Source organism: Crinia signifera, chromosome 8 (assembly GCF_055691185.1).
Source record: "Crinia signifera chromosome 8, ASM5569118v1, whole genome shotgun sequence".
NCBI classification, from domain to species: Eukaryota; Metazoa; Chordata; class Amphibia; order Anura; family Myobatrachidae; genus Crinia; species Crinia signifera.
This window is the reverse complement of record NC_139224.1, coordinates 39,623,672-39,637,632: the sequence shown is the minus strand read 5'-3', so window position 1 is coordinate 39,637,632 and position 13,961 is coordinate 39,623,672. Positions and strand designations below refer to the sequence as shown.

The window sequence follows — 13,961 nt, the reverse complement described above, 5'->3', positions numbered from 1 at the left end:
CACCAAGTTACAAGTCCAGAAGGGAAGCTATATAATACATAAGTGCCTCAGAGGGTTATGCGTGTAGAACTTAAATATGATAGGCTTGCCTGAAGAGGTGAGTTTTCAGGGAACGCTTGAAAGTTTGGAGGCTAGTGGAGAGTCTTATTGTGTGTGGAAGGGCATTCCATAGGATGGGAATGTGCCCTTTTCTGTAGAGCTATCACATATAAGATGAGCGTATCGCTTACTGAAGTGGGTACATGAGCCAGCTACCGCACACCTCACCAGATGCTCATACACTCCGTAAGGAAGTCCAATTAGTTCTGTTAATTGTGTTCCACATTCCGCAGAGCTCTGATCATCTGGTAGGGTAATCTCTGCTCTGCGGTTTAGCATTGTCTTCAAATGGCCCTGCTCACTCGTACATGATAGATGATACACAACAGATTTCCGTCTCCCTGGCTGTTCTCTCCAATTAACTTTCCTTTCCCCCCACTTGCTGAAGTGGAAATGATGAATAATCTACTCGATGACTACTTTTTCTATCCAATGATCTATAATTTAGGACGGACACATGGCAGACTCAAATCTGTTTCTCCAATAAACTGATCCGTCTCCAGAAGCCTATTCATCGTAAAATCTCAAACCATCAAGTACATGTCACACAGACAACACAACTAGTTTTATTACAAAAGTAGCCTATTAAGCTTCAGGGTGTAATTTATTGTTGGTGGTTTTGTAGAGCGTTTATAGTTTGCAAGGTCACCTTGGCTTCCCGGAGTCTATGAAACCTCTTTGCAGATGTATTGACGAGGTTGGCAGGTCAGGTCCTCTCAACTTATTAACTTATTATCAGCTTCATGTATGCGGGACTAAGACCTTCCATAGTGCTTTACAGATCAGAAGGGAAGAATATGAATTTACTGCTGTTAACAGCAGACAGAGAGGTAAGAAGGGCCAAAATCTATAGGATAATATGGGGGGTATTCAATTAAACCCCCAAAGATTATTGCCGGAGGTAGTTAATTAACACTGCATACCTGGCACGACTCCCCGCATTTTGGACTGGACCTCACATCTCCGTGATCCCATTAAGAAGCTCAGAAAATCGTGGCTTAACTTGACAAAACCAAATACACTTACAGACATTTTTATGCAGCCTAATGAATCGAAAAAATTTAATTTGCTGGAGAACATTTGCGTTCTAGAATTTATTGAGTATTATTAACCATTTGAGTGCCAAGTGAATTTGTTAAAATATAGGTGTGAAAGTTGCCAAGCAAACCTTTTCATCATAATGACCTGTAATGGTAACCTTTTATATAGGAAATTTTTATTTGAGTTTATATAACCAATGTGAGCGACGCTGACCTTTCTAGCGGATATTCTCTCACAGCTGTTGGCACTCAAAGGGTTAAGTAAACATCAGCAATGTGACACTTTTTAAGCATCCCAACTACTTTGGTTCCAGCCACTAATATATACGTATGTCCTGTTTGCACTTTTTTTGGGGTGCTGTACTTGGTAACTTCTCTATTTTGTTTCCCCCACATTTAATGCGGCTACCACCATAGAAATGTACAGCCCGCCCACTTTTTACAACTGGATTTATTTATTTATTAACCGTTTCTTGTATAGCGCACACATATTCCGCAGCACTTTACAGAGCATGTATTTGAACATTCACATCAGTCCCTGCCCCAATGGAGCTTACACTCTATTTTCCCTACCACATGTACACGCACACATAGACATTCTAGGGTTAATTTGTTGGGAGCCAATTAGCCTACCGGTATATTTTTGGATTGCGGGAGGAAACCATAGTAAACCCACGCAAGTACGGGAGGAAATATACAAACTCTGCACAGTTAGGGCCATGGTGGGAATCAAACCCATGACCTCAATACTGTGGGGCAGTAATGCTAACCATTACACCATCCGTAATTGGGTGCGCACATTGTGCCTTGCTTAGTAACTATACAGCACGATAGCCACAATAACTGAAGCGGCAGTTACCTCAATTGTGTATAAAATACAGTTTTTAGTTTGCAGATGAAAACACGATCACTCATTCCACAGCATTCTCTGTTTAGCGTCTGTATTCATTTGTGCAATATGTAATCATGTTCCCCAGTAGGAGCAGCACGCAGACTGCTCGGTGACGCACCTTATAACTTGCTGTAATAGCACACCGCCACTTCAGTATCATACATGGGACAGGCCAGCTGAACCTGGCTGTTGGTATTCTGATCTTTTTTTTTGTTCTAACAAATGGTTCCTGTTCTACAGAGAGAATACATTGCTGTGCTGACAGGCCAGGATTTTATGATTTCTTACTTATTGCTATTCCCAATCTGTTGCAACAGTATTTTTGGGGGGATCAGATCTAAATATTTATAGACGACTCGGGTTACTTCATGTAAATCCGATTTCAGAGCATATTGCCAAACGCCGTAAAACTTGACAAGACGGGAAATGCGTTTCCTAACATTTACTAATGTTTATGGAAAAGTTCACGTACTATGGGTGTGATTCAGATTGTAAGTAAAGCAAAAGAAAAGAAAGTTACTTTGCCTGGAACAAACCATGTCACCAAGCAAGAGGAGCTGATCCATTTGATATTTTTTCTATGCAGGGCAAATACGGGCTGCTTTTGCACGTAGCTGTTTAGATTTCCATTTGAACACCACTCAGCGAAATCAAACACTGTATATTTTACATCTGCTCCGCAACATGTTTTTTTGTCAATTCTTTCTTTTACTTACAAATATGAATCAGGCACCATTACAGTAGTTAAAGTATTAGACCTTATATGAAACTTTACAGACTGGTTGGCACCAGTGGCGTAACTACCGAGAGTGCAGCTGCTATGGGGACTGAGCTGTCCCTAGGGCCGCTGCTCCCACTGCCCGCTGTCACGCTGCTGAAGTGGGTTCTGTTTACTGGGACCCTCTAAAATGCTAAAGTGTGGCCCAAGCCCTGACATGACAGAGCCAGCAACTCGCTCTGGATGTCTATGGCTCCACCCACTGGGTGAGTGGGTGGAGACATAGAAGCAGGGTGCGGGGCTATTCCGCAGCCATCCAAGCCAGCAGCATGGGGAATGAGGAGCTGTTCTTATAGTGTTCTTCCATGTACGTTATACACATCTGTGTATGTGTATAACAATGCATGTGTCCATTTGTTCCTTAGGGCCAGATGCTCTAAGCTTCAAAAGTGATAAAAACGAGAGTGATAAACAGCCAGCCAATCAGCTCCTGTCTGACATTTTTCAAACACAGTCTGTGACATGGCAGGTAGGAGCTGATTGGCTGGCTGTTTATCACTCTCCATTTTATCACTTTTGAATCTTACAGAATCTAGCCCTTAATCTCCTATTGACTACCCATTCCCAGCACCCGGTAACTGCCCAACCTGCAAAATGCACCTTTCACCTCTGCACCCTGTATCTATCATGTCTGGACCCTATAACTGCCTCACCTGCCCATAGTAACTGCCTTCCCTACAACTTGAACCCCTGATCCCTGCTTGTAACTGCCCTCACAGCACTCTTTCCCCTGCTACAACTAAACAACCCTGTAACAATCCCCCCCCCCCCCTCCATACTCTGTATTCCCCTCACCCACACGTTCCCTGTATCAGCCCCTCCTGTGTGTGTCCTGGGCTGCACCGTCCACAGGAAGAACCCATGCTCCCCCCTCCTTGCAGACGCTGCTCCCTGATGATGCCCACGTATGCCACTCAGTATTACTAGATGGAAATATCTTTGGAGGGCTATCATTTGGTATGCTAGTATTATGTCATACACATGTCAGGTTCTCATTTAAAATACAGTATTATGCACGGCTTTTATTTTTGCATACCATTCAATAAATATTCTATTTATTACTGTATGTGTGTCCAGGAGCTTTACATATAATAATGCCTGTTCTTTGCTGACAGTGTTCGTCTAGTCACCAAATGTGTGAGCGTATATTTTATATATATATATATATATATATATATATATATATATATATATATATATATATATATATATATATATATACAGGAGCAATTGCAGAAATAGGCACTCGCAACTTGCAGCAAAATCAGCTTTGAAATAATGAGGCCCACACGGGTCTGCTTAGTCAACGTTTCGGGATGTAATTCCCTTTATCAAGACATACACAGTGAAGAGAAACAGTACTTACATTTATAGTAGTAACCCATGTGACAAACACCCAGTGACTGATCAAACTCCCTGTGAGTGCGCCCTTTGGAAGCCAATGACGTCATCATAGCGCAGCTGCGCTGACCTGTGTTGTCAGAGCTGGGGGCGATATGTGGGAGATAGTGCTACCAAAAAAATACCTGTGAAAAAGGAATAAAGTGAACAATATTTAAAAACAGCAGCAAGGGAGTCAAAGTATAACTCAGTCAGGCTGAGCAGCAATAGACAATTTAACTATATCGTACATGATCTTCTAACATAGTAACGTCAAAGTTGACGGCAGCCGACGTAAGTTGCTACATACCAAATGATACTTAATAACCAGCGCAACATTGCACTAGCAATTACATATGTTTTAGCAAAAACATGGTTAATGAACAAAGAATTTAACACCAAACTGTGGCTTCATTATAAGGAAACGGCATAATAGACGGCTTGATGCACATGCATGATGAAACATACTGCGGGTACTGAACAAGGCAATGACAGGACTGCTCAGAGGGAAAACAAACGACAGTTCAGATCACTAATGAGACTGGGATAAATCAAAGGAAGCAATTAAGTAGTAATTGCTCGTTAAGACCAAGCGGTTGGACCGTCTGTAGTCTGTGGATCCAATGGGCTTCAAGTCTGAGTAAAGCCTTATCGCGATCACCCCCTCTTAAGGAGGGAGGAATACTGTCTATCATTTTATATTTGATAGACGGCAAGGTATGATTGTGGGTCTTAAAGTGTCTAGCGACCGGCTGTTCCGAACCTTTTCCTTCAAGGGCTGCTCTGATGGATGACCTGTGATTGGCTATTCTTTCTTTAAATTGCGTTATGGTTTTACCAATATAAAGGAGTCCACAGGGACACTTTATATAGTAGATCACGTATTTGCTAGAACATGTCAAAGGGAATCTTATTTTGTATTTCTCACCCGTCCTGGGGTGAAAGAAATAATCTCCAGTCTCTAGGTTGGAACAGGTGATGCATCCTAGGCATCTGAAATTACCGTTTGGGCCTCATTATTTCAAAGCTGATTTTGCTGCAAGTTGCGAGTGCCTATTTCTGCAATTGCTCCTGTATATATCCCTCGCAGGGATTTTAGAGCACCGCACAAGCTGACCATTGGATAAAGTGGAGTGCCGAGCATCTTCTACATATATATATATATGAAATAAAACAAATATAAATGTTCTGCTCATGCCTAGTTCCGTAAACTGTTCGCTCAGTAAAATTTCCCTGTCAGCTGACACTTCAAAGTGGCCTTTTGTGCGCCAGTAGCCATATCCACTATGGTGGAGATGTGAGTTGGGGGGCCCTTAAAAATGTTGCTATGGGGCTCACAAAGTTCTAGTTACACCCCTGGTTGGCACTATGTGCTACAAGCTACTGCCGCTTTTTCGTCAGCTGAGTTCACAATTGTCAAGGGGTGTATGCATGACGTGTCCATCTTGCCCACCTTCTTGTTAACTTACTACCTGTAATCAGGCTCTATTTGTGCTTGCACCAGCTGTCAAACAAATGAGCAGGTCAGTAGACAAGGCTGCTCCTCAAGTATCTATAAATAACCTAATCCTCCACCTGCTTTATGGCTGATACCGCCATAACAATGTTTTCATGAAATTGTATAAATGACAATGGGTGAGATGTACTAAACCTTGAAAAGTTAGGAAATGGAAAGTGATAAACCACCAACCAATCAGCTCCTACCTGTCATTTTTCTAACACAGCCTGTGACATGGCAGTTAGGAGTGTATTGGCTGGTGATTTATCATTCTTCATTGTATCACTTTTTATGCTTAGTACATATGTTCCAAAGTGCGCTTAAAAAGATCAAAACACAATGGCCTAGACCTTGTTTAATCTCTGCAATAAGGGCACACAAAAAAAATGCTCACAATAGAACAGTGGTCAGGGAACAGGTGTAACCTACTCCGAATGGGGTAAAAATGATATTCCTGGGGTTTAATGGACAGCCAGGCATGCATATGAATCTATATGCATTCCCGGCTGTGTCTCGGCAGCGAGAACGTCCATTACCCCCAGGAGTTTAATTTTATTGCATATAGAATCTATATATAGATTCTATATGCATGCCCGGCTGTTACAGTACTGTAGTGTACAAGGGCCTGACGCAGTGCAGTGAGTCAGACCCTTGTGTATAACACGTTTCCCTGCCTGATGCCCTGGGCCCCACGTCCAAGTCCGCCCACTTCTTCAGTAGAGTCCACTAGTTGCTACGCCATCTCGGCAGCGCTCAGTCTGTACTGACGCTGCGGTGCCTAGTTTCTTTGCCTGGTTATAGGCTCCTGTCGAGGTATAACATTGGCGTATATAAATATATTTTGGGGTAAAAGGTAAAAAATTCCTTGACCCCTGCGATAAAACCTAAAACTCTTTAAATATATCTGACCTATAAATAACTTGTCCAGATAAAAGCATAATTTTCTCATGGTACTTCATTCTGCATTTAGGCGTGCCTGTCCAGCACTGATTGATCTATGCACCCTGACCGCACACTGCTAATCTCTCTGCCTAGAGCATTGACCGATGTTACTATACGTCTGGTCTTATCTTATGGTGCTGGACTGCCTTAAGTAACACGTTCCAAAGCAAGGGCGTAAAGACCCATACACACTGGGCGACTTTGAGCTGAAAGTTGCTCAAAACAGCAGGTTTGAGCGGCATTCAGCTCAAAGCCGCCCACTGTGTATGGCCCGGTGATGAGCAGTGAGCGCTGCTGCGCGCTCCCGCAACATCGCCGGGAAAGCCGTTCATCTGCTGGTTATACCAGTGTGCTGGTTATACCAGCAGATGAGCGGCTTTCAGGATGGCTTTGCATAGCGCTCTGCTATGGAGGAAGATTCAAGTGTCAGAGTAAATATGTCTAAAATCTTCTTTTTATGTGAATATCTCTCTAATGTAAAAGAAGCTCTTTGAGTTAAATAGAGCCTTTGTGTGAGTAGGAAGCAGAAAACTCCAGCAATGTCTCTGCCCTAAGCTGAACTAAGCAAATTATGAAGCAATTGCTATGGTAGTGTCCTTATCCTGGGTCTCTGTACCGTCCTGTTTGAAAGATGATGGGCATCAGCAGTTCATCGTAGATCTTCTATACAGTAGGTGACTACAGGTGGGGTACAGGAGGAGGAACCAACGCTCTTATCTACAGCTAAGACAGAGTGAACATCAACTGAATCAGGAACGGTGTCCTTAGAAGACAGAGTAGCATGAAACTTATACATTCTATATAATGTTCTGTTGGGACTATTATATATAGTCTGTATGCTATGTCATGCTTGTCCTGTTGGGGAAGAAAGTCCTCTAAGGACATCTGTAGGGTTATAGTATAAGTAAAATGTGAGCAGTCTTGGGTTTATGAGCAGCATCTGTCTCCTTGTGGTGTCACCCTCCATCACTGAGATGGTAGGTCCTAAGAAGGAGGGATCCGATACGATTTGCCGGCGGTCGGGATCCCGGCGGTCGGAATCCCAACACTGGAATCCCGACCGCCGAAATCCCGACAAGGGGGGGACATGGATCGCCCCCCCTTGCGGGCTCGCTGCGCTCGCCACGCAGCGGGCCCGGTGCCTCGCTACGCTCGGCACGCTATTTTATTCTCCCTCTATGGTTGTCGTGGACACCCACGGAGGGAGAAAGTTTCGGGATTTCGGCGGTCGGGATTCCAGTGTCGGGATTCCGACCGCCGGCAAATTAACTGCATCCCAGAAGGAGGATTAGTTGTGTTGCCATGGCAACAGCTGATCAGATCTAGGGGTAAGTGCCTCTGGGAGGAAATGGAGATGACCAACTAGATCTCTTCTGACGGTGTCCACAAAGTTACTGGACTTTGACAGATTTTACTGTAATGAGCATAACATTTTGGCTAAACATCTAGTGGCAGACATAAGTAACCTATACATTTTTGTTGATGATTTATATATGCTCACTTGAGTATTTAAGGTACAATGGGGCAGATTTAGTAAGCCTGGTGACGTGATAAAGGTGAGAACCAGTACTATATTTCTGGAAAAATAGGTCCAGGAACTCTTGGTCTGGGGGTGGGTCAATTAAATAAAAATAGAGAGAGATGTATATATTGTACTTAGAAACAATGGCCACTTATAGGGGACTGTAACATAAAACTTATTTTATGGAAAGCACATCTTGGCCCAGAGCAGGTTCAGGAACCCAGTTCCTGATGATGTCATATTTAATTAGAGGTGTAGGAACCTGGTTTCTGCTGAAAAATAGCACTGGTGATAATGCACCAGCCAATCAATCAGCTGTGTTTGAAATGACAATTACAAATGGAGCCACTCTCGTTTAGCAGGGGGCTGGAGTTCGCCAACTGCCAGCCCCTAGAAGGGAACGCGCGTGTGCCCCCTTCCGATGGAGGTCCCCACAATCCCCCCCCCCCCCTAACCCTGCTCGTCTCCCCCCGCCACTGTAAACCGCGTGCGTGTAAGACGCTCTCGCATCCCAATCAGATGGAGCGCCTCTCCACTGGCAATCACCAGCGGGGAAATTCTGGCGATCCCCGGCGCTGGATGAGAGGCGCTCCATCTGTAGTAGTTGATTGGCTGCTGCGTTTTCACATTTCACTTTGTCACCGATTTATCATTTTACCAGGCTTAATACATCTGCACCAATATGTGAAAACGGCTTATTTTTAAAGTAAGGTGACTTTGAAAACGTGTACTGCTGATACATGAAATCGTGGTTGTGACCATCTCATGTGTATGTAGTAAGTGGCTTATTTAGCCATACACTGGGAAGGGATAGTCAATGAATTACTTGTTTTCATCAATGCTTTGAAAACATTCACGGTTATAAAAAAAAATATACCATTTATTTGCCACCCCATGCTTTCACCAAACTGACACGCAGCCCGAGTTAGATTTTTCAGTGTAGAATGTCACATGCTCCGTCTTAGGAGGAACATACAACCTTGGTGGACAGCTTTGGGACCTGCAGAAATGGTGACTGGAGTGACTGACAGGTTTGAGGATCACTAGGAAGTGGCGTTGCCGTCAGCTGTTCTGTGCAAGGCTTCAAACCTGACAGACCAGCTCGGCAGCCGCTATGCCCATGCAAAGCTTATTAAGTTGATTAATAGAGTTTTTTTTAATGCAGAGGATTACAGGAGGGATATGAATCGGAGTTCTGCAATGACTGTCATGGTTACAGTCAGTTTGGAATGGGCTCCATTTTGTTTTTGAAAATATAATGTTTTAGGTTTATAAAAAAATGTGTAATATAAGGAATCATGGAGAGACACTAGCGGTGACTGAGTAATGTTGAATGAAGTGCAGTTATTATTTGTGATGTCCTAATTGTTTGCAGACATGCTAAATCGGTGGTTCCCAACCTCGGTCCTCAAGTACCCCTAACAATTCAGGTTTTCCAAGTCTCCCGGTCGGTGCACTGTGTATCACAACTTTAAACATTTTAAAAATTCACAGGTGACCTGGAAAATGTGAACTTTTGGGGGCACTTGGGGACCGGAGTTGGGAAAGACTGCAATATATGGGGAAAAAGTATGACTCAATCGCTGTGAGCGGCACTGGCGTTTTTAATGGATATATTGAGGATCTCTCACAGCGACGCTGGCACTCAAAGGGTTAATAAAGGGTTTTGGGCAATTTTCATACCTATTTTGACAAATTCTCTTGGCACTCAAAGGGTTAAATTTATGATCACATTTTTTTACAAGGCTTAGAAGTTTTGGGAAACAATTAATATAACCGAACATGCAATGGGTTTTTGAGGTACATTGTCATACAATCTGCCTGCCAGCGATCAACTCTACCACAATAGGTAGAGATCACTGGGCTTTCCCCCAAATATGAAAGTACAAACCCCTTTTGTCCACGTTGACACCAACAAAGGTCTGCAGAAGAAGCTTCTCATGGACCTTTATAGCAACTAGTCTAAAGCTTGTAGGATATTTCCTTGAGGTTAGTATTAATGGATCTTACCAACCAGCTGCCGCCTAACTAACCAGCCCTCGCCATTTATACTTCTCTTTTTTTTTTTTTTTATTGAGTATTTTTTATTGAGTTTTGACAAGTTGAAAAACAGAACACAATAATGAAGAAAAAAAAAAAAAGTAACGTCACTCAGGCTATTACAACGGCTATGGCGTACGCCTGAATATCATAATAAACGACTAAGCATATAGTATAGAAGGAGTATGTCAGATCGGATATAGAAATTATACAAACAAGTATCAATGTGATTGCTGTTATTGTAGATGAATGCTGCTTCAGCCACCCGAAGGCGCCAATCGGGTGTAACCAGAAGCAACTCAGGATATATCATAAAATATTAAGTATTAAGTGTAAAAAAAAAACAGCAATATATAGAGGATAGATTAACACAACTGCGCTCAGCTTGTGTGTGCTCTAAACTAGGTCCAGGTGCTGCTGGTCTCATGAAGGGTATCCCAGTCCCTTTTGATTGGATTCAAAGATAGTTTGGGGTGAGACAGCGCTATCCTGTTTGTAATGTCACTATGCAAATATGTATGTGAGAAAAAAAAGGAAGAAAGGTAGAAAGGTAGACGTATAAAATGAGGTTTATTGAAAGGTCAAAATGAGGATAATTTCTAAGCAAGTAACTAAAATTGTGGTATCCTTAATGAGTGCTTGATGCCAGACTCTGGAATGGTCTTTACCCTAATGGTAAAAAGAGGGGGGGCGGGGGTTTATGTACCTCTGTGGGTATTTACTTGGTGTTTTAATTACACCTCTGAGGGGTCCCCCAAGTGGGGTTTCCTGTGGCAAGTGTCACCAGGAGAGTGTTCCCAAACGGGTGTTCCAGATAGTCTGTACTAGACTTCTTTAGCTACCGTAGGCCCTGCACCAGAGCCTACGGTCTCTCCTAGTGATTTGTCCCAGGAATAGAGTCTGGGTGATATGGTGGGGATGTCTGTGTTTCTCGCAGGGAGGTGCCTTATGGGCTTCGGGCGATTCCGAAAGAACCCCCTTACTTGTAAGGGGGTTCTTTCGGAATCGCCCGAAGCCCATAAGGCACCTCCCTGCGAGAAACACAGACATCCCCACCATATCACCCAGACTCTATTCCTGGGACAAATCACTAGGAGAGACCGTAGGCTCTGGTGCAGGGCCTACGGTAGCTAAAGAAGTCTAGTACAGACTATCTGGAACACCCGTTTGGGAACACTCTCCTGGTGACACTTGCCACAGGAAACCCCACTTGGGGGACCCCTCAGAGGTGTAATTAAAACACCAAGTAAATACCCACAGAGGTACATAAACCCCCGCCCCCCCTCTTTTTACCATTAGGGTAAAGACCATTCCAGAGTCTGGCATCAAGCACTCATTAAGGATACCACAATTTTAGTTACTTGCTTAGAAATTATCCTCATTTTGACCTTTCAATAAACCTCATTTTATACGTCTACCTTTCTACCTTTCTTCCTTTTTTTTCTCACATACATATTTGCATAGTGACATTACAAACAGGATAGCGCTGTCTCACCCCAAACTATCTTTGTAAAAAAAAAACAGACTGCAAATGCCGTATAATGATAAAGGTACACTCTCAAGTTTAGCATGTCAAATCGTGACCGAATGGGCAAAGAGAGCAAATAGCCATATCTAGCCGTCGATAGCAAAAAAATAAAACAAAATAACCCTGAAAATAACACACACCCCCCCCCCTCCCCCCCCCAGGGCTGGGCAATTGCGGCCGTCCAGATGTGGAGGAACTACACATCCCAGCATGCCTTGCATCAGTTTCAGCATGGCCACATAGCAAAATTAAGGCAAAGCATCCTGGGATGTGTAGTTCCTCAACATCTGGAGGGCCGCAATTGCCCAGCCCTGCTGTATAACCTACCCCAACTCAGGCATACCTGAATCCCTTAACAAAATACACCCCCCCCCCCCCCCCTCCACACTAACTATACTAAGTCAACTAACCCCCCCCCCAAACACCCATTCCCAGGATAATTAGACATATAACAGACATGGGCAATGGATAAATGGCCTTCGCAAGCACTCCCACTATACAAGGATATAAAAGCAAGTAGGCAACTGAAAAACAACTCTACCTACCCACTATGTGCATATAAATCTTATAGAGTGCATCCATGACAATTTTAGAGAACCATATGTAACTTTGTGGCTCAAAACAGGATCTATCACTTCTGCCCTCTCACTGCAAGTGGAATAAGAATCACATAGTGGATAAAAAAAAAGAAAATCATTTAGCTCTAGCACATATAATAGAAACGAATTGAGGCAAAAGAATCATGGTAACGGCAACTATAATAGAGAGGCATATTTGAATAGTATTCATTAGTCAGGCCAATATTCTACAATATGCAGGTACATAGTCTTAGACGCAGCATATTCCCATCGTGCACAGCATTAAGCAGGGGCGCATCCCGCACTTATATTAACCAATTTGTGGAGGTTTTGCCCAGCCAGGATCAGCATTATAGGATCTTTGGGGGGAATGGCAGCCAGAACAGGACATGTAGTCGTAATACAGCATAAGGAGTCGGCTTCAGGCACAGGCAGGTAACTTCTGCAACTGAAGGTGCTATGGATCCTGTGTCCTGGATCCATAGCACCTTCAGCCGCAGAAGTTACCAGTGTAGAGCCAGACAATGGACCAACTTCCTACACATCCCCATCACAGCACAGTCCACATGAGCATGGTGAAGCAATATCCCCCCAGCACAGCATCAAATATTCGGATAAGACTCTGATTTGAAGCTGCTATGGCGCAGAGGAGTTGTTGTAGAGTCTTCTTCATTGCACAGAGTGAATGACCCTCTGTGTAGGAGTCTGCAAGATCGAAGTCACAATACTCAGGGTCAGAGAAGCTACAGGATGGCAGCGACTAGCACACTACCAGTGCCTACCTCCCTCACGCAGCAGGGAAGTTTCAAGATGGCCGCAGGTCTTGTGTTCGCACCAGGAGGAAAGGACAGCCAGCCACCGGGAAACAACTCCCCAGACAGCGAGGCCAGCCGTCGGGAGGGGCCGTCGAGGAGAAGCCATGGCTCACAAACCAGCAGGGCGAAAAGACCGCTGCAGAGCCGTGCACCGCACGGACAGCACCTCATGCAGGAACTCCACAGGACTAGGCCATGGCTAACCTGGTCTCGGAAGTGTACAGGCAGCGTATCAGGAGTAGGGCAATTTGGCTTAGAAGGGCCACAAAGTGCAGGCTATCGATTCTTCAGCAGTAGAGTAGAAATTTCCTCTGAAAATCTGGATATTTAATAGAATGGGTGCGGGAGAGCTGATAAGAGTGCTGCCTACTCCGAGATACTCCAGGCCACCTCGCCATTTATACTTCTACCCAGGTCAGCCTTCCATACCAAATCAAATCGGTCTTTCTGCTCTAGGGATGAAGCTACCAGCATGGTACACAATATAGATATTGCACCCTTGCTGCCAGCATCACAAGTGCAGAGACGCACAAAAGGGCGACCTTCCCTAAACGTGTGTTGTAGCAGATATTTATTATACTACCCACATACGACCATGTGTAGGAGTATTTGCAATGTATGACACCGTCCTCTGCGCACAAACCCTACTGACTTGTGGCCTCTTATTTTCAGAGTGGTGCAGTTGGAATCCGAGCGAGTGAAAACCCGCAAGCAGAGCCCCATCATTATGAATGGCTGTCTGACTCGCCCTATAGACATCATGGAGATGCTGAGTAAGGCCAAGAATGAGTATGAGAAGGTCAGTGCGCCTCCCATCGGCTGGGTCTGTGTGCCCATATAATCCCTTTA

At 44.0% G+C, this 13,961-nt stretch overlaps 1 protein-coding gene across 2 annotated transcripts in view; it reads left to right on the top strand.

The window, feature by feature from the left end:
• Positions 1-13,961, top strand: part of DCP1A (decapping mRNA 1A) — a 63,438-nt gene that overhangs the window by 22,730 nt on the left and 26,747 nt on the right. For both annotated transcript variants that reach the window (XM_083156189.1, XM_083156187.1), the window contains exon 5: positions 13,785-13,911. In XM_083156189.1, coding sequence (XP_083012315.1) covers positions 13,785-13,911 — 127 coding nt within the window. The remainder of the gene's footprint in view (positions 1-13,784; positions 13,912-13,961) is intronic.